The sequence below is a fragment of the Bubalus kerabau genome, chromosome 3 (genome assembly GCF_029407905.1).
Source record: "Bubalus kerabau isolate K-KA32 ecotype Philippines breed swamp buffalo chromosome 3, PCC_UOA_SB_1v2, whole genome shotgun sequence".
Classification (NCBI taxonomy): domain Eukaryota; kingdom Metazoa; phylum Chordata; class Mammalia; order Artiodactyla; family Bovidae; genus Bubalus; species Bubalus kerabau.
In genome coordinates this window covers 22579653-22602284 of record NC_073626.1, presented here as the reverse complement: position 1 = coordinate 22602284, position 22632 = coordinate 22579653, and the positions used below count along the sequence as shown (strand labels likewise).

The 22632-nt window shown below is 34.6% G+C and overlaps 1 protein-coding gene across 1 annotated transcript; it reads left to right on the top strand.

The window, feature by feature from the left end:
- The first annotated feature begins 13585 nt into the window (after positions 1–13585).
- Positions 13586–14548, top strand: LOC129647470 (olfactory receptor 2W1). Its single transcript, XM_055574555.1, has one exon. The coding sequence runs from the start codon at positions 13586–13588 to the stop codon at positions 14546–14548; it is 963 nt and encodes a 320-aa protein (XP_055430530.1).
- The last annotated feature ends 8084 nt before the right edge of the window (positions 14549–22632 follow it).

Below are 22632 nucleotides of genomic sequence, written 5' to 3'. Positions count from 1 at the left end.
CACTAGCTCATAAAAAATTTTCACAGAGAGAATTTAAGTTCTGTGGTAAGTTTGCTCTTAACTTAGTACAGTTTATAGTTAGTAGCATTAAGAAATACATTCTTTGCTATCTTCAATTATCTAAGCATAAAAAAATATAATAGTAATGGACTCAGCAGAAAATTACATGTTATGTTATGATTGTCTGTTTTCTTATTTAACTACTTTTATTTTTTTCTTAAATCTATTCTGCATTTGGGTTCCAAATTAAACCAAATTTCAAATACTTAATCTCCCTTTTATTTCTCAATAATAAATGTGTATATACTTGGAATTTACATTAAATTACAATAAATCCTTTAGGTACATTGAGTTTCTATAAACTAACCAGAATTTTTATAATTTAGTAAGCCTGACCTCACATTTGTATACTAATATGTCACTTGAAAATATAACTGATAAGTGTAATTAACATTAATAATAAGAAAATGTAATTAAATTTGAACAAGGGTTACTTTCCTAACCAAGTCTCACATCAATACTTACAAGAATTTACCACATATGCTCTAGTCATCTAACTTAAATGCTCTGCTAGCACAGTGTCAATATTCTTGAAGTAATATAAAAGGTTAATTGGAGGAAAAAAATGTATGATACAAATATTAGACTAGGACTCTGAAGACTACATACACCTAATCTCAAAATTACCTTGAGAAAAAAAATTAATGTTTCTAAGTCTTGGTTTTCTTAAATTTAAAATGGATATTATAATGAGCTCCTTATTTTCCTGTCACTTCTTTCACTGATTTACTAAATTTAGCTTCATTATCTTCATCTCAGCATAAAACAGTAGTGGATATCCCTGGTGTGTAGGGGGTGGGAAGTTTTTCCAAAATAGGATAGTGCTGGGTGCCAGGCTGTCACTTGGAGCCAGAGAACTTCCTAAGGTAAACAAATGATGAATCTGACAGAATTGATTTTGTGCTTCCTGATCCCTGTATTATAAATTAAAATGGAGAATTATGCATATAAGCAAAAATGATACCATCTTATCTGTTTGAGAAAACAACATTACATAATATAATTAGAGGATATCTATACCCAAACTACTTAAGTTTATGTGTTAAATTGCTTAACACAGGTGGTAAGTACAAAGACTCTCAGGAAAGTAATGGATAAGTCTGATTAGGAGGAAATGGAAATATATTGATGAAGTAGATGGCACTAGAGTTAAACTCTAAAGATTCTGTAATATGTGAATATAGCAGAAAACATTCAAGTGAAAATGATGTGATAAAGTATGGAGGCTAAAAACCAGCATGGATGGTTTTTAGAATGAAGGGTACAAGTAAATAGCCTTTAAGTAGATCAAAATTGTATTGGTAAACAGAAACCAGATTAAACAATCAATAAGAAAATATGTATGAAATGCTTACTGTGTGAAAGGCACTATAAGAAAACACCTCATGTGTTTGAATATTATATGGTTAACATTTAGGAACCACTGTTTTTGCCTCAGCAAATAAATACAACAGATAAAAAAAAAAATGTGTGGTGTGTGTGTGTGTGTGTGTGTGTGTGTGTGTACACAATGGAATATTATTTAGCCATTAAAAAAGAAGATTCTGCCACTTGCAAAAAAAAAAATGGATGGAACTTAAAGGCATTATGCTAGGAGAAATAAATCAGGCAGAGAAAGATACTGTATGACTTCACTTACATGTAGAATCTAAAAAAACTGAACATATCGATACAGAAAACAGATTAGTGGTTGCCAAAGCCTAGGCACAGGGGGAAAAGGATGACAAGAGACTGGCAAAACAGGTAAAGGTGGTCAAAAAGTGCAAATATCCAGTTATAAGATAAGTTCTGGAGTATAATGGACAGCATAAGGACTACAGTTAACAATGCTATACAGTGTACTGTATATTTGAGAGTTGCCCAGAGAGTAAATCTTAAAAATTCCCATCACAAGAAAAAAAAAAATTGTAGCTGTATCTGGTGATAAAAAGTTAACTAACTTATTATGGTAATAGATAATATGGTAATAGGATTACCATAGTAAGTTAGCTAACTTTTAGATTGCAAAACTAATACAGTGTTATATATCAATTATATCTCAACAAAAATAAAAATAAAGAATATCATTTTTAAAAGAATATATTAATATTTCTAAAAAAATACTCCACTAACATCATTCACTAATCAAGTACCTCTACCTGAAATGAGTCCAGAAAAGAAAATCATTAAATCAATGATCTTTCAACACCACTGAATCCAAACACCCATGTGAAACTTAGTTTCTGTAATTTGTTACTATATAAATACACAAAATGATGGACTGCCATAAATTTTCAAGCATGCCTAGTGTTTTGATTTTGAAAAGAAAGACAAATATGTCTGCGTAGTAGATATATTAACTAGAAATACATATCACATTGATCAAGCATCAGAATATTTAGACCTAAAAAAAGAATATTTAAACATATTAAATTTCAATTAAATTACTTTAAGTATGAAACATATACCTGTCAGACATTATGATGGATTGGAAATATAAATTTTAAGAGAAATTCCTTCTGTACTATTCCCAGTTAACAAAAGACTTACGTATATGAAAAAAAAAAAAAAACTACACTAACACGCACAAAATTTCCCTTTTCTCTACATCCTCACCAACACTTGTATTTCTTGCCTTCCAAATGCTGGCCATTCTAACAAGGTGTAAGGTGATACGTCTTTATGGTTTTGATTTGCATTTCAGTTTTGTCTCAAGTATATGTTATAGGTTAGATGAAGCTTAATAAATTAATAAAATTAATCTCTTTAATAAATGATAATGATTATAAAATGTAAAAAAATTCAAAATGGCAATAATATACCAGATATGCAATAGAGAGAAACTGTATATGTTGTAAGCAGAATTCTTTCTTACAGAGTGGCTTATAAGATTTTCCCAGTTCCCTGGATGTTAAAGAGAAAAACTATAGACTCAAAATAGCAGTCCTTGTGCTAAAAGCCCATGATACCAAACCTAGATTTAATACCTAACCTAACTGCAGTTACAGCCTTCACCACAAATGTAATCTTAATCAACCAGTATGGAACTTGGTGGTCAGCAAGAATGAAGTAATCTGTCACATTGCCCTTCTTCATTCTCCCAGAGGAAGAGGCAATCTGCATGATAAAACCCCTTGCCATTTTCTTCCTCCCAAAAACATTTTCTGGCCTAAAAATAATCCTCAGTTTTCTGTCCTAATAGCTGCCTTACCACATCGTTCTTCCTATAAAAACCTTCCTGGTACTTCCTTGGTGGTTCCATGATTGAGAATTCACCTCACAGTGCAGGGGACCTGGGTGCAGTCCCTGGTCAGGAAACTAAGATTCCCCATGTCACTGAGCAACTAAGCCCTCTGGCTGCAACTGCAAAGCCCACATGCCCCAGCTAGAGTCTGTACTGCAAAGAAAGATCACACATGACACAACAAAGATCCTACATGCTGCAACTAACATGCAATGCAGCCAATAAATAAATACTTGAAAAGAAAAAAACTTCCTTTTTGTTCAACCCCTTGTAATGCCTTTCTGATCAGATGAGATGCTGCTCAGTTCAAAAATCACCTAATAAATTAGAACTTAAAATTAGTCAGTTAAATTTTGTTTTTTAACACCTAAGTAGATTCCTAAGGAATCATCTCATGAATTGTCATTAAAACAATTGGAAATAGAGGACATATAGATGTGTTATCAAATATATTGAGCTATCAAGTTCTGGGGCGAAATAAAGGAGCTCCTATCCTAATCTCTTCAGGCACGTATTAACAAATCTCTGGACGAGTGGACCAGACTAATGGCAAAGTATACCATCTTAACAGAATGTTTGGATATGACACCAACAGCACAAGTAACAAAACCAAAACTCAACAAGTGGAACTACATCAAACTAAAAAGCAAAAGAGAACATTTACAAAATTAAAAGGCAACCTACAGAATGGGAGAAATTTTGCAAATCATATATCTGAGAAGTGGCTAGTATCCAAAGTATACATGGTAATGCAAAATGATACAGCCACTATGGAGAACAGTATGGAGATTCCTTTTAAAAAAAAAAACTAGGAATAAATCTACCATATGACCCAACAATCCCACTACTGGGCATATACCCTAACAATCCCATTACCGGGCATATACCCTGAGGAAACCATAACTGAAAAAGACACATGCACTCCAGTGTTGATTGCAGCACTATTTACAATAGCTAGAACATGGAAGCAACCTAGTTGTCCATCAACAGATGAATAGATAAAGAAGTTGTGGTACATATACACAATGGAATATTATTCAGCCATAAAAAGGAACACATTTGACTCAGTTCTAATAAGGTGGATGAACCTAGAGCCTACTATACAGAGTGAAGTAAGTCAGAAAGAGAAAGACAAATATTATGTATTAATGCAAATATATGGAATCTAGAAAGATGGTATTGATGAACCTATTTGCAGGGCAGCAATGGAAACACAGACTTAGAGAAAAGACGTGTGGGCACAGGGGAGGAAGGAGAGGGTGGGACAAACTGAGAGAGTAGCATTGAAACATATATATTAACATATGTAAAATTAGATAACCAGTGGAAATTTACACTATGATGCAGGGAGTTCAAATCTGGTGCTCTGTGATAATCTAGAGGGGTAGGAGGGGTGGGAGGTGGGAATAAGGGTTCAAGAGGGAGGGGACATACTTAAACCTACGGCTGATTCATGTTGATATATGGCAGAAGCCAACACAACGTTGTAAAGCAACCATCCTTCAATTAAAAATAATTAATTTGTTAAAAAAACACACAACTCAATAACAAAAAAAAAATTCAATTTCAAAATGGGCAAAAGTACTGAATAGAAAATTTTTCAAAGAAGACACACAAATGGCAAACATGTAAATGAGGAAGTGCTCAATGTCAGTCATCATCAGGGAAATGCAAATAAACACCATAATAACATAGCACCTTACACCTATTAGAATGACCAGTATCTGGAAGGCAAGAAATACAAGTGTTGTGCACCACAACTAGAGAGTCTATGCACTGGAAAGAAAGGCCACATACAGCTAAATAAATAAAGTTCAGAAAAACAAAAGATTGTGTCTCAATTAGTCCTACCCATTACAATTTAAGTATTTTCACACTCATCCAATGCATAGAAGTTACTCACGAAGTCTCTGGATTTCTTTCAGAGGGAATTGCTCTATGTGCTACTGTACAATGGATGTATCCATAGGAAGAGTGGAGTTCAGGAACTTGCTTTGCTTTAATTTTGGTTGACCCCTATCTCAAGGAGTACACGTTATGTTCTAAGTACATAGCAATCTTGAAAGATTTCAGACAAGTAAATGAAAATATTTCATTTAGATTTTTTTTTAATTTTATTTTATTTAACTTTACAATATTGTATTGGTTTTGCCATATATCAAAATGAATCTGCCACAGGTCATTTAGATTTTTTAAGAACAATTTTGGCTGTCATATAGAGAATGCATTTAGTAGGGATAAAGATAAGAGGCAATAGAGTAACCCGGGGGTGGGGAAGATAGGTGCTCAGTGTAAATAACAGTAGAAATGGGGAGAACAAGCAAAGTTTGAAATAGTTCAGACTTTCAAGGTAAGGGCAGGGAAGTAATTAAGGATGACAGGTTTCTGGCCATTGACAGGTAGATGTTTGTACCATTTACTATGATTAGGAAGACTGAGGTACTATCAGATTTGGTGCAGGTGCATGCGCTCAGCAGCGTCCGACTCTTTGCGATCCTATGAACCACAGCTGGCTAGCAGCCAACCAGGCTCCTCTGTCCACAAGATTTGCCTGGCAAGAATATTGGAGTTGGTTGCCATTTCCTCCTCCAAGGAAGCCCATTTTAGCCATGTTAGGTTCATATTCTTATTAGACATTCAAATTTGAACAAAATTAGGTGGTGGATATTACTAGTTTCAGGCTCAATAGAGAAGACCGGAAATATAAATTTGAAAGCCATCAACATGTAGATGACATTTAAAGCCCTGAAACTATATTATCCAGAGAAGCAGTAGAAACAGAATAATATAGCCTCTGGTGAGAGCATAAGCGTCTCAGATTTTGTATTTCTAAAATTTCCACATACCTCAGTTATTCTGAAAAGCAGCCAAAGGGGGAAGCTAATAATTTCATTCTAAATGGTTCCTATTAGTAAAGGGCTAAAGAAAGCAAGGAAAAAATGGGGAAATAGAAAGTGATCAGAAAAACATCTCGATTTAGTCAAGGGATTCAAAAAAGACACTATATTGCATACCTAACACAAAAACACCTGCTTCACAATCTGAATCTACCCATTCCTGGAAAACCAATGAGAAAATTTTCAAACACTAAAGAATCCAGATGATTTCTCTGTAATTTATCCAGAGTAGCAAACCCATAGGATATAATCACAGAATAAGGAGCAAGGCAACCCGGTGCCCTGTGACAATCTATAAGGGTAGGAAGGGGTCCGGCATGTGAGGGAGGTTCTAGAGGAAGGAGACATATATATACTTATGGTTGATTCATGTTGGTGTATGGCAGAAGCCAATACAACATGAAGCGATTATCCTCCAAGTAAAAATAAATTAAAAAAGAATAAAGAGCAGGAGAATAGGAAAGTTACTGTGCAAGAATGGAATTAAGTATATATGACATATATATGACAATTCATATACATTTTTGTTTTCAAACAAAAAAATGAGTATTTTTGATGTGTGGGCTCCAACTATAAAGTTAAATTACAACTTTAAAGAACTTTTTTTAAAGAAAAAAGAGAACTATAGAAAATTAAAAGATGCTTGGGGCTGGTGCACTGGGACGACCCAGAGGGATGGAATGGGGAGGGAGGAGGGAGGAGGGTTCAGGATGGGGAACACATGTATACCTGTGGCGGATTCATTTTGATATTTGGCAAAACTAATACAATTATGTAAAGTTTAAAAATAAAATTAAATTAATTTAAAAAAAAAGAAAATTAAAAGAGAGACATGAAAATACATGTTTAAAATTGAGATCTTTAGTCAAAGTGAATATTTTCAACTATCCATATGTTTAGAATTTTGATAGACAAAAAATCCCAATTAATTGATTTTGTTTCTTATTTCAGTTCAGTTCAGTTCAGTCGCTCAGTTGAGTCCGACTCTTTGCGACCCCATGAATTGCAGCACGCCAGGCCTCCCTGTCCATCGCCACCTCCCGGAGTTCATCCAAACTCAAGTCCATCGAGTCGGTGAGGCCATCCAGCCATCTCATCCTCTGTCATCCCCTCTCCTCCTGCCCCCAATCCCTCCCAGCATCAGAGTTTCTTATTATCCTTATTTAAAAAAATATATAATAATATATATACAAAATACATATGCAGTATGTATTTAATTCTAAAGGAACTGGTTGAAACAGGAAATGTGCTTACCAGATGTTTTATCAAGTATCTGTATTAGCTCTCCCAAAATTGATTAAAATGAACATTGTTATACCATACAGACTCCCTAAATTGATTGAAATAGTAATAGCTTATTTATTTGAATGTTTACTGTGTGTCAACCAATACTGTAATATTTTACAAATGGTTAATTCATTTAACCATGGTTCCAAATAGGAAAAGGAGTATGTCAAGGCTGTATATTGTCACCCTGCTTATTTAACTTATATGCAGAGTACATCATGAGAAATACTAGGCTGGATGAAGCACAAGCTGAAATCAAGATTGCGGGAAGAAATATCAATAATCTCAGATATGCAGATGACACCACCCTTATGGCAGAAAGTGAAGAAGAACTAAAGAGCCTATTGATGAAAGTGAAAGAGGAGAGTGAAAAAGTTGGCTTAATAAAGCTCAACATTCAGAAAACTAAGATCATGGCATCCACTCCCTTCACTTCATGGCAAATAGATGGGAAAACAGTGGAAACAGTGGCTGACTTTATTTTTTTAGGCTCCAAAGTCACTGCAGATGGTGACTGCAGCCAAGAAATTAAAAGACGCTTACTCCTTGGAAGGAAAGTTATGACCAACCTAGAAAGAACTTTAAAAAGCAGAGACATTACTTTGTCAACAAAGTCCATCTAGTCAAGGCTATGGTTTTTCCAGTAGTCATGTATGGATGTGAGAATTGGACCATAAAGAAAGCTGAGTGCTGAAGAATTGATGCTTTTGAACTGTGGTGTTGGAGAAGACTCTTGAGAGTCCCTTGGACTGCAAAGAGATCCAACCAGTCCATCCTAAAGGAGATCAGTCCTGGGTGTTCATTGGAAGGAATGATGCTAAAGCTGAAACTCCAGTACTTTGGCCACCTGATATGAAGAGCTGACTCATTTGAAAAGACCCTGTTGCTGGGAAAGATTGAAGGCAGGCGGAGAAGAGGACAACAGAGGATTAAATGGTTGGATGGCATCACCGACTCAATAGACATGAGTTTTGGTAGACTCAGGAGTTGGTGATGGACAGGGAGGTCTGCCATGCTACAGTCCATGGGGTCGCAAAGAGACATGACTGAGTGACTGAACTGAACTGAATTCATTTAAACTCATACTAACCCTCTAAGTATGTATTGTTACTATCCTCCTATTATAGATAAGAACTTTGAGGCACCAAAATGTTAAGTAATTTTCCCAGGTTTACACAGCTAATAACTGGAATCCCTGGAATTTCAGTCCAAAATATCTGGCTCCATCTACTTCACACTATCAGATCAGATCAGATCAGTCGCTCAGTCGTATCCAACTCTTTGCGACCCCATGAATCGCAGCATGCCAGGCCTCCCTGTCCATCACCAACTATGTCTTAAATATAGAATATAGTGATTGCTATCACACAGAAATGGATAGCTAAAATTGTTTTATTGCTCAGCACAATTAAACAGGTATCATGAGGCAGCCAATTTGTGTTCATGTATTTTATTAAAGTAATTATTGATGGTATGTACTTCTGCGATTCATGGGGTCGCAAAGAGTCAGACACGACTGAGTAACTGATCTGATCTGATCTGATCTGATCTGATGTACTTCTAATTAAAAGGAACTCTTATAACTTATGATTGATCATAAGCCAAGTTATAAAAATTTCATTCCATAATCTAGGACTTAAATAGTGACCTCCGAGACACTGAATTGTCATAAACACAAAATGTCTGAATTACTTACCATGGCTATTAAGTCAAAGGCACATTAGGACTGTTTAATAAAAATATAAATCTTATGATCTTCAACTTTTTGTTTTAGAGCTTTGGAAACAACATTCTCTTCCACAGATAACTGTTTTGACTTTGGATATCAGAGGCAATTATTAGAGACACTTTATTTAAATGATATCTGCTCAGGACAAAATTATTTCAAAAATCCATAGGTGTACTATTTATTTATTTATTTATTTTACTTTACAATATTGTATTGGTTTTGCAATACATCAACTACTCAGCCATTAAAAAGAATACATTTGAATCAATTCTAATGAGATGGATGAAACTGGAACCTATTATACAGAGTGAAGTAAGCCAGAAAGAAAAACATAGGTGTACTATTAATGGTAAGATGATTTTACAGAGTTACATGCTATAATTTGAGTATTGAAAATGCATATTACTTAAAAGCAATTTTTATTTGAAATACATTCTCTACCTAGAGAAGAAAATCTAAAAATACTTTTTCTCATTTCCATGTACTAATAGCTTTCCTTTATACTAAGTAACTTTTACATCTATTAAATTTCTTCAGGTGACATATCAGGATATTGACTAATTCTCCAACTATCTCTTTTACAGGATTTATCTATGGCACTTAACTAAAGTCAATCAGATATGGTCTGAATGGTTTAGCAAACTTTTCTGAATGATCTGGGTTTTCTAGCAACACTGGGAAATTTTGTTCAAATTGTTCAGAATAGTGAATTAATAGTTGCTTTTTAATGTTTCTCTAGGGCAAAGACCTATCTGCAGGTTGATTTAAAGTCAGAACAAGTAGTAAGAATTTCTGACAAGTCTCATCCCCTCACCAGAAGTCACATGTTCAAGAGGGAGGAGTCCCATCGAGAATCTATACTTTAGTATATATCAGGAAAAGCAGAATTCACAGTGGCACTGCAGAGAAAACATGAACAAGCTGCAGCCCTGCAAAGCAAATGTCCACAGGATCTATTGTCCACAGTGTGGGCTCCACATTGGTCAAGAAGCAGAACATAAGTGGAACTCTCTCTGGATCACAGTAATGTTAATCTTTAATATCTCTTGGAAAATAGTATGCCTGAGTTGGTAAAACAACTTGTAGGAAGTAAAAGAGAGAGTACTTGGACCTACAAAGACTGATTCCTCTGATTTTCTTTCTGGATGTTTAGAATAAATATAAATCTCTGTATAGAAATTCTCCTTTTTATCTTTATTATGAAGGAAATATTGCTTTATTCCCTACCATAGTAAAGAGGAAGACATGAAGTTATGTCTCAATTTGTGATTTCAGACATTTTCATCCAGCAGAAATAAAAGAGGGAAATGTAGATTAAATTAAAAATAAAGAACTGAAATGTAATATTTTCTTCATTAAGACTTTGAAGCTAGTAAAGACAGACAATTTTGTTCCATTTCTAAACCTCATAGATGCATGAAAAATAATTTGAAGATTTCCTATGTTGAGATTTTAATAGGTAGAAGGATTCTTTTTACCTTCCTGAATTAATCTTTGGAGGCTACAGTGATATTGCAACAAGTTAAGAAATTAACTTGTGGCATTGACTTAATTTTTTTTAATTTTTAGATTTCGTTTTCTTATCATTTTAACTGAAGCTCTGTTTTATTCAGAATTTAGGCACAATTACACACAGAGACCTGTCTGTCATTAGATATTATATTGCTCTAATAGTGTGTGACAGCTTGCAATACATTTCAGAGTTATTTATTTCTTCCTGTGCAGGTAGGTGAATGATAGAACCCAGGCTCAAATCATGACTCTTGGAAAGCTTTTTCTGAGAAAATTACCAAATGACTCTCAAAACAGCTATCTTAACCACTACACTCAATTACTCTTCTAAATGTGTCCACTTTTGAATCACGTCCACAGTTTGAAGTAACCTCTTCCTAATATTCAAGAAATATATTTGAAATGTATAACAAACAAAGAAAGCACAGCTTTTTCTACTATATCTATACAGAGAGAGGCAAATCAGTGTGATTTTTAACTTATTTTTCAATCATCTATTTTCTTTTAGTCATTTTTAATGGAAGAGTTCTGGATGTTATTTGTTGAGAAGTGATCATTCTATACCCAGTGATAGGGAAAAATGTAGGTGGACTATTGATAATCTGTTCAACTGTTAGAAGTTTTGACAGCTCTGATATGCTCATGCATGTCTAAAGGAACTCTATCTGTATCTCACTGCTAAATCATGATGAGTTTACTATTCCTTTGAATAGAAACTAATATTTTCAATTATTTTTCATGAAACTAAATAAATGTTATTTGCAACTATATAGATTAAATGAAAATCTTTTCCATTCATCTGCCACCTTCTATCATCCTATTTAGACAATCATAAAATAGAAGCCTAAGTCTTTATCGCTTATTAAAAAAAAGTGCTTACTAACAAAGTGATTGAATCTGCCTGCCAATGCAGGAGACTTGAGTTCAATCCCTGAGTCAGCAATATTCCCTGGAGTAGAAAATAGCAACCCACTCCAGTATTCTTGCCTGGCAAATTCCATGGACAGAGGAGTCTGGCAGGCTCACTAAGAGTAGGACACAACTGAGCAACTAACACTTTCATTTCACTTTCAGTGATGTGAAATCACTTTCAGTGATTTTTCATCATTATTCATAGTGTGAAATTTTTTATTCAAAAATTGTGTATACACAAGGGGATATACATATGTATAAACATATACATACTTAGGTGAAATGCATTAGGTATTATAGACCACTGCGTAGATGGGGGGAGTTGTTAAACATTTACTCACATGGTGAATGATTATAATTTATTATTAGAATAACTGTAGTAACTAATGATTATTGAGATACCCTACATTCCAAGCATTGTTCTAAAAACTTTGCACTCATTCAATCTTCACCCCAACTCCAAATGATTTTTGTCCCCATTTTTACAGATGAGAAAACTGAGACCAGAAGTGTGATGTAACTTGTCTGAGATTGCACAGCTAAATAATTTTCAGAAATATAAACAAACTCTCTCTGCCTGTGCTGTCATACTCCATGCTACACTGGCCCTCTGTAAATCTCTCTATACATGATACCAAACAAAAAGAGATTATGAGTTCAGGCAATCCCTCTTTAAGCAATGAACATTCAAGAGGTAGTTAAAAGAATGAGCAGAACTTGCAGAATAAATAGGAGTCCAGAAAAGGAGAAGGGTTTCCAGGGCTTTAGATAGGAATGAATCTGACTTGTCAAAGTGAGAGGAGGCTAGTAGTCAATATGTGTAAAGTGATCTGTGAAATGAGAATGAGGCCTTGTGCAGGTTCATCTAGGCCATCTTAAAGAATTAGAATATTTCCTAAATGTAATGGAAAATGACTGGCTAGGTTTGGGCACATGGATAATGTGATTTTATTTAATCTTGTAAAAATGTAAAGGCATAAGACTAGAAGTAAGGAATAAAGATTATTGCCAGAATCTAGAATAGAGATTGGAGAAGGCAATGGCACCCCACTCCAGTACTCTTGCCTGGAAAATCCCATGGACAGAGGAACCTCGTAGGCTGCAGTCCATGGGGTCACTAAGAGTCGGACACGACTAAGTGACTTCACTTTCACTTTCACTTTTCACTTTCATGCATTGGAGAAGGAAATGGTAACCCACTCCAGTGTTCTTGCCTGGAGAATCCCAGGGACAGGGCCTGGTGGGCTGCCGTCTATGGGGTCGCACAGAGTCAGACATGACTGAAGCGACTTAGCAGCAGCAGAATAGAGATGACAGTGATTTGGACTAGGGCACTGATCATGTAAGTTTTTAGAGTGAGAGGACAATTAAAATATATTTTTTCATTAAAACTTACAAGTTTTGGTGATGTTACGTATTGGAGATGAGAGAGATAAACGTGCCAAGAATAAATGCCAGATCTCCTGCATATCAAACTAGAAGACCAAAGGTTCTATTCACTAGGATATGCAAAAAAAGGAATACTCTTCCTCGTTCTAACATTAGCCAAATAATTATATCATATAGGTGAATCCACTGACCAAGTAAAATAGCATGTTCACTGTACATAGTCAATGAAAATTATAAATAATCATAGAAGCAAATCTATTCCAAACTTTCAAATTTACACATGAGAAAATTCAGACCCTTAGTAAAACTCCATAAGTTTAATATAAAAATATATTCAACTCATCACCATAACAGAACCTACAACAAATATCAGATTACTTGGCTGTAATTTTTACTAGTAATATAAATTTGTTACCTTTGTTTAGTTCTATATTTCTTTAAATTATTCAGATAGTCTTTGTTGACAAGTTTCTCCTCTTCCTTTCCCTTCTCCTTTTCTTCCTCCTCCTCCCATTCATCCTCATCGTCCTTCACCTTCTCCACATGCTCTTCTTTTGGATTTGACACTGAAGGATTATGGACCAGAGAAATTATACTTCTCTACATGGCTTCATTCTGCTTGGCTTCTCTGACCATCCCAAACTGGAGACGGTCCTGTCAGGAGTTGTCACTGTCTTCTACTTAATTACCTTGGTCGGTAACACAGCCATCATTCTTGCATCTCTCCTGGATTCCCATCTCCACACACCAATGTACTTTTTCCTCCGGAATTTATCTCTCCTAGATCTGTGTTTCACAACCAGCATCGTCCCCCAGATGCTGGTTAACTTGTGGGGACATGATAAGACCATCAGCTATGTGGGCTGCATCATTCAGCTCTATGTTTACATGTGGTTTGGCTCCATTGAGTGCCTTCTCCTAGCTGTTATGTCCTATGATCGTTTTACAGCTATCTGTAAGCCCTTGCATTATTTGGTCATCATGAACCCACATTTATGCCTCAAGATGGTTATCATAGTCTGGAGTATTAGTCTGGCCAATTCTGTGGTATTATGTACACTCACCCTGAATTTGCCTAGATGTGGAAACAACCTTCTGGATCATTTCTTGTGTGAGTTGCCAGCTATGGTCAAGATAGCTTGCATAGACACCACAGCAGTTGAAATGTCTGTTTTTGCTTTAGGCATTGTCATTGTCCTTACACCACTCATCCTTATTCTTATATCCTATGGCTACATTGCCAAAGCTGTGCTGAGGATGAAATCAAAAGCAGGCCAGAGAAAAGCAGTTAATACCTGTGGATCTCATCTCACCGTAGTATCCATCTTCTATGGAACTATTATCTACATGTACCTGCAACCAGGTAACAATGCCTCCAAGGACCAGGGTAAGTTCCTCACCCTTTTTTACACTATCATCACTCCAAGTCTCAACCCTCTCATTTATACGTTAAGGAATAAGGACATGAAAGATGCACTGAAGAAGCTGATGAGAGTTGACCACAAATCTACAAAATCAAGGAGAAACTGGAAGTCATAGAAAAAAATTAGTGTGGATAAGGCAATAAAATATTTTCTAGTTGTCTTTCATTTTTAGTGAGGCACGTAATCCTTAGATCACAAAGGTCAATTAATATAATAATTTTTGTATACAAACATTTTTTGGATATAAACAATATTACAACCATCCTATTTAGCTCTTTCATGCCTCTATATGCATGCTCAGTCACATCAAATCTTTGCAACCCCACAGACTGCAGTCTGGCAGGCTCCTGTGTCCATGGAATTCTCCAGGCAGGAACACTGAAGTGGGTTGCCATTTCCTACTCCAGGGGATCTTCCCAACCCAAGGATTTCAAAGCCTGGCAGGCAGATTTTTTACCACTGAGCCATCTGAGAAGCCCTTTATACCTCTAATCTTTGGCATATCTCCAGGAAAAACAAGTCATAGAAATTTTTATTTTTGCTTGTAATGTAACACAGAGGGAATGTAAACATAAACTTGAATGCACTTAATTTATTGGGGTCACAAAGAGTTGGACATGACTGAGCGACAACTGAACAGAACTGAAGCCCCATTAAAAACTGTTCTGGTTATCTAGCTATGTATTTTCAATGCTAATGCTTAGATCTTCAGAAATACAGACCTGAATGAATAGTTTCATATATGTTATGAGTTGTATATAAAATAATAATATGCTAATGGTTTTCTGCATTAAATATCTTATGATACCATTCAAACATATATACTTATTTTGTGCAGACAATGCAAGCTACAAGGTAGTAATTTGTTATAAGCACCACTTGAAACAATTCACTTTTTTTCAATGAAATTTGATCATTAACAGCATGAGTAAAAGATCTCTGTTTTTTAAGTCTGTTACATCTTTATAATGATATGAGGAAGTGAGAAGACACCAAAAAATGATTTTAAAGATGACAACACAGTCATATTCATTTCTTATTTATTTATAAAACATTTGTTCATGATTGTCCATCTCAATGGAAAGAAGAGTATGGCTAGTTTGAGATTAGTTAGGCTTTGGGGGAGATCTGTGGACAGTAGAATTTATGTGATTTTTTTTTTTTTCTATTTAAGTCTCTTTTATTTTATTTTTTTTTCAGTTAATTTTATTTTATTTTTAAACTTTACATAATTGTATTAGTTTTGCCAAATATCAGAATGAAATATAGATTTGTAAATTTGTACGTAGTGGAGTTTCATACAATGAATAAATATCTTCACTTATCTTGATACAACTTTTTAGTTTTATATATATTATGAAACTTATTATGAAACTATTGTGATACTTTTGAATTAAACTTTGATATTTTCTATGCAATACCTTTTTCTGCTGCTGCTGCTAAGTCGCTTCAGTCGTGTCCGACCCTGTGCAATCCCATAGACAGCAGCCCACCAGACTCCCCCATCCCTGGGACTCTCCAGGCAAGAACACTGGAGTGGGTTTCTCTAACAGACTCCATAATTTAAAATTGTAATCAATCTAAATACATAGTATTTCCTCCTCTATCACTTCATAATTCTTGAACTGTAGAAAGGAGTCACTAGATAATTTTACTTTCCCAGGCAGAACAATGTGATGACTCACATAAAATATATTTAATATGGTACAGGATATTGTCAGTGTTCTTATTGTCCATCTACTACATGTTTTAGAGTTACCTTCAGAAACAGTTCACCAACCTATAAAAAAGTTCATCAGTACACAAAATGTAAACTATGTGATCCTGATTTATATAGTCTGGCCACCCCACCCATTACATTTAACAAGAGGAAAAAAAGTAAACCAAAATGGCAGGTAGAAACATAAGGGAAAAATAAACAATAGAGATACAGAGCAAGCAGAAAATAAAAAATAAAACAGCAGGAGTGAATCCTAATTTATCAATAATCACCCTAAATATAAATGGATTGAATTCACCAATCAAAAGACACAGAGCATCTGGAGGGATTACAAAATAGGACCTAACTATATGATGCCTCCAGGAGATTCACCTCAGCCCTAAAGACAAATATAGACTCGAAGTGAAGGGATGAAGGATGATACTGTAAGCAAATGGCAGCCAAAAGAAAGGAGTGTAGCCACACTTATGACATCAGATAAAACAGACTTCAAGCAAAAAAAATAAATAAATAAATAACCAAGAGACAGAGATCAACATTATAGAATGATAAAGGGGACGATTTACAAGAAGACATGATAGTTACTTATATATATGAACCTAACATAGCAACACCAAAATATATAAAGCAATTATTAACAGACATAAAGGGAATTAAAGGGAGAAATTGATAGGACCACAATAATAGTAGGGAACATTAACATCCCACTTACAGCCATGGGTAGATCATCCAGATGAAAGAAAATAGGGAAAGGGCAGCCTTAAATGAAATGTTAGACCTACTGATTCAATAGATTTATATAGAACATTTAATCCAAATTCAGAATAATACACATTCTTTTCAGGTGTACATGGAAAATGCTTAAGAATAGACCATATGCTGTGACACAAGACTCAATAAGTTAAGAAGACTGAAATCATATCAAGCATCTTTTGTGATCATAATGGTATGAAACTGGAAACAACTACAAGAAGAAAACTGAAAATATCACACAAATATGTGGAGACTGAAAAACATGCTACTGAACAACTACTTGGTCAATAAAGAAATCAAAGAAGAAAGCAAAAAATATCTGAAGACACACAGAAATGAAAATATGACACATCAAAATCATTGGGATACAGAAAAAGTAGTTTTGAGAGGGAAGTTTATGGCAATATAGGCCTACCTCAAGAAATAATAAAAATCTCAAATAAAAAAGATAGTCTCTTCAATAAATGGTGTTGGACACTCAGCCATAAAAAAGAATGAAATGATGCCATTTGCAACAACATGGATAAACCTAGAGATTACCATACTAAGTAAAGTCAGACAGAAAAAGACAAACTCCATAAAATAGGACTTATATGTGGAAGCTAAAACAAGATACAGATGAACTTATTTACAAAACAGAAACAGACTCACAGACAAAGAAAACAAACTTTGGCTACCAAAGGGGAAAGGGAATGGGAGAGGGATAAACTACAAATTTGGAATTAGCAGAAAGAAACTAGTATATATAAAACAGCTAAACAACAAGGTCCTATTGTATAGCACAGGGAACTATTTTCAATATTCTGTAATAAAACATAATGGAAAAGAATATGTGTGTGTGTGTGTATTCTGAATTGCTTTGCTATGTACCAGAAACTAACACAACATTGTAAATCAACTATACTTCAATAAATAAATGAATATTTTTTTAATTTAAAAAATAAATGTTGTTGGGAAAATTGCACATCAACATGCAAAGAAAGAAACTAGACAACTATCTTACACCATACAACAAATCAACTCAAAATGATTTAAAGAAACCATAAAACTACTAGAAGAAATCATAGGCAGTATGTTCTGTAACATTGGTCTTAGCAATATTTTTCTGGATATGTGACCTCAGGCAAAGAAAACAAAAGCAAAAGTAAAGATGGGACTACATCAAACCAAAAAGATTCTGCACAGCAAAGGAAATCAACTAAAGTAAAAGACAACCTGGCAAATTGAAGAAGATTTTTGCAAATCATATATATATTTGAAAAATATATAAAGAACTCATACAACTCAACAACAACAACAACAAAACCTGATTAAAAACTTGTCAGAGTACCAGTGCAAGTTTGATCCATGAAGCAGGGCACTCAAAGCTAGTGCTCTGAGACAAGACAGAGGGATGGGGTGGGCAGGGAGGTGGGAGGGGGATTCAGGATGGAGGGACACATGTGTACTCATGGCAGATCCATGTCGATGTTTGCCAAAAACCACCACAATATTGTAAAGTAATTAGCCTCCAATTAAAATAAACTTTAAAAATATTTAAAGATCAGAGTATCTGAATAGACATTTTTCCAAAGAAGACAAACAGATGGCCAATAGGTACAACAAAAGATGTTTAACATCACTAGATATTAGAGAAATGGAAGTAAAAACCACAATGAGATATCATCTCATAGCCATTAGTGTGCATATTATCGAAAAGGCCATAAGTATTGGAGAAGATGTGGAGAAAAGAAAACCCTCATATATTGTTGGTGAGAATATAAATTGGTGCAGCCACTATGGAAAACAGTATGGAGATTCCTTTTAAAATTAAGAATAGAATACCATATGTTTCAGGTATTAAACTTCTGAATATTTATCTGAGAATATTAAAATAGTAATTTGAGAAGATATATGCAACCCTCTGTTCATCACAGCATTATTTACAATAGTCAAGATACACAAACAAGGGATGAATGGATAAAGAAAATGTATAAATATATGACTGAATACTACTTAGCCATAAAAAAGATGAAATCTTGCCACTTACAACAATATGAATGGACCTTAAAGGTATAATGCTAAGTAAGATAAGTCAAATGTTGAAAAACCTATACTGTAAGATTTCACACATATGTAGAATTTAAAAATGAATAAATAAAAATAAATGAAGAAACCAAACCAAACAAAAATAGACACATAGATGCAGAGAATAGAGTGGTGGTTACCAAAAGGGAAAGGTAAAATGGGTAAAGGGGTATAACTGTATGATGGATAGAAACTACACCTTTGTAGTGTATATAAAAGTCAAAATGTAATATTGTACACATGAAACATATAATGTTATAAACCAGTTACCTCAAAAAATAAAAATTTTTAAATAAAACAAAAAAATTAATCAATTAACTTAATATGATAATATTGTGGGTTTTTCTTAACATACCACAAGACAGCCATATGATGATAATTTTTAAAACTAGATGATGAACAAGACAAGGGTGCCCACTTTCACCATTACTATTCAACATAGTTTTGGAAGTTTTGGCCACAGCAATCAGAGCAGAAAAAGAAATAAAAGGAATCCAAATTGGAAAAGAAGAAGTAAAACTCTCACTGTTTGCAGATGACATGATCCTCTACATAGAAAACCTTAAAGACTCCACCAGAAAATTACTAGAACTAATCAATGACTATAGTAAAGTTGCAGGATATAAAATCAACACTCAGAAATCCCTTGCATTCCTATACACTAATAATGAGAAAACAGAAAGAGAAATTAAGGAAACAATTCCATTCACCATTGCAACGGAAAGAATAAAATACTTAGGAATATATCTACCTAAAGAAACTAAAGACCTATATATAGAAAACTATAAAACACTGGTGAAAGAAATCAAAGAGGACACTAATAGATGGAGAAATATACCATGTTCATGGATTGGAAGAATCAATATACTGAAAATGAGTATTCTACCCAAAGCAATTTATAGATTCAATGGAATCCCTATCAAGCTACCAACAGTATTCTTCACAGAGCTAGAACAAATAATTTCACAATTTGTATGGAAATACAAAAAACCTCGAATAGCCAAAGCGATCTTGAGAAAGAAGAATGGAACTGGAGGAATCAACCCTACCTGACTTCAGGCTCTACTACAAAGCCACAGTCATCAAGACAGTATGGTACTGGCACAAAGACAGAAATATAGATCAATGGAACAAAATAGAAAGCCCAGAGATAAATCCATGCACATATGGACACCTTATCTTTGACAAAGGAGGCAAGAATACACAATGGATTAAAGACAATCTCTTTAATAAGTGGTGCTGGGAAAACTGGTCAACCACTTGTAAAAGAATGAAACTAGAACACTTTCTAACACCATACACAAAAATAAACTCAAAATGGATTAAAGATCTAAACGTAAGACCAGAAACTATAAAACTCCTTGAGGAGAACATAGGCAAAACACTCTCCAACATACATCACAGCAGGATCCTCTATGACCCACCTCCCAGAATATTGGAAATAAAAGCAAAAATAAACAAATGGGACCTAATTAAACTTAAAAGCTTCTGCACAACAAAGGAAACTATAAGCAAGGGGAAAAGACAGCCTTCAGAATGGGAGAAAATAATAGCAAATGAAGCAATTGACAAACAACTAATCTCAAAAATATACAAGCAACTCCTACAGCTCAACTCCAGAAAAATAAATGACCCAATCAAAAAATGGGCCAAAGAACTAAATAGACATTTCTCCAAAGAAGACATACAGATGGCTAACAAACACATGAAAAGATGCTCAACATCACTCATTATCAGAGAAATGCAAATCAAAACCACTATGAAGTACCATTTCACGCCAATCAGAATGGCTGCAATCCAAAAGTCTACAAGTAATAAATGCTGGAGAGGGTGTGGAGAAAAGGGAACCCTCTTCCACTGTTGGTGGGAATGCAAACTAGTACAGCCACTATGGAGAACAGTGTGGAGATTCCTTAAAAAACTGGGAATAGAACTGCCTTATGATCCAGCAATCCCACTGCTGGGCATACACACTGAGGAAACCAGAAGGGAAAGAGACACATGTACCCCCAATGTTCATCACAACACTGTTTATAATAGCCAGCACATGGAAGCAACCTAGATGTCCATCAGCAGATGAATGGATAAGAAAGCAGTGGTACATATACACAATGGAGTATTACTCAGCCATTAAAAAGAATACATTTGAATCGGTTCTAATGAGGTGGATGAAACTGGAGCCTATTATACAGAGTGAAGTAAGCCAGAAAGAAAAACACCAATACAGTATACTAACGCATATATATGGAATTTAGAAAGATGGTAACAATAACCCTGTATGTGAGACAGCAAAAGAGACACTGATGTATAGAACAGTCTTTTGGACTCTGTGGGAGAGGGAGTGGGTGGGATGATTTGGGAGAACAGCACTGAAATACGTATAATATCATACATGAAACGAGTCGCCAGTCCAGGTTCGATGCACGATACTGGATGCTTGGGGCTGGTGCACTGGGACGACCCAGAGGGATGCAATGGGGAGGGAGGAGGGAGGAGGGTTCAGGATGGGGAACACATGTATACCTGTGGCGGATTCATTTTGATATTTGGCAAAACCAATATTGTAAAGTTTAAAAATAAAATAAAATTTTTTAAAAAATAAAATAAAATAAAACTAGATGATGGATCCATGGGGTTATAGTATTATTCACTCTATTTTTGTACATGTTAGAAAGTGTCTATAATAAAAGGTTTTAAATGTCTTAAAAATCTTTTTTGAATATATTAACAAGCTCTTCAACAGTTGGAAATTTCTTCTTGAAGCCATATTTCCATTGTTCCTCTCATCCAGAATTTTACAGTAATGTATTATATTTGTTCCTTTGCAAGTCTTTTGACTATTATTCTTCTCAGCAACAAATACATAAATTAATTGAAATTATTTTTTAAATATCCTGTGATCATATATCTTTCAGTATTCAAATTTTTCTTCTGGATTAACTTTTCAGCATTCATTTAAATGCTTATGTTTTTTTTAATGAAGGACAAGTAAAGATGAGATAAACAAACTATGCCAAGCTTTCGCAGAACATATCCTAGGAAATTTCTGAATGCCTCACCTTGACCTGCATCATAATGATGTTTAATTACTTTTGTGGGTCACCAATCCCCAGGGCTTTAAAAATATCTAGAAATCAAATTACCAACTTTCTTAGATATCATACCCATGAACTATCTTTTACCCATCACACTTCTCTTTTTGTAAGGTTAACAAATACCTAAAATATGCCCAATAAAAACATAATTGCTAAACTCAATTATTCTCAGGGTGGAAAGACAGAACACAATATAATAGCTTTTATTCCATAGTCTCTTTTCCTAAGATCATCTCCATATTTTTCTCTGATTGGATCTAATTAACCACCCAGCCAGTTTATAATGGCTGGTTCAGACCAGGAAATCCTTGGATTTAATCAGACCATTAAATCCATAGTGATTTAATGTTCCAGATAAAAGCAACCCTACTAACTAAACTAACCATTGCAACTTGAGGAGTGGTGGACTAATAAATCCAGAGTGGGAAACAGATACTAAGGTTCTTCACACAGCAGATAAGTGATTAATTCTTTCAACATCTCTCTTTTTATAAGAGTGTAATCTAAACACACATTTTTCAAATTCAGAGATTCACAAACATACAAGAAAGATGAAATGTCATC

Excerpts from the sequence above, each read along its gene's own strand:
- LOC129647470 (XM_055574555.1), top strand. The coding sequence starts at position 13,586 with ATGGACCAGAGAAATTATACTTCTCTACATGGCTTCATTCTGCTTGGC.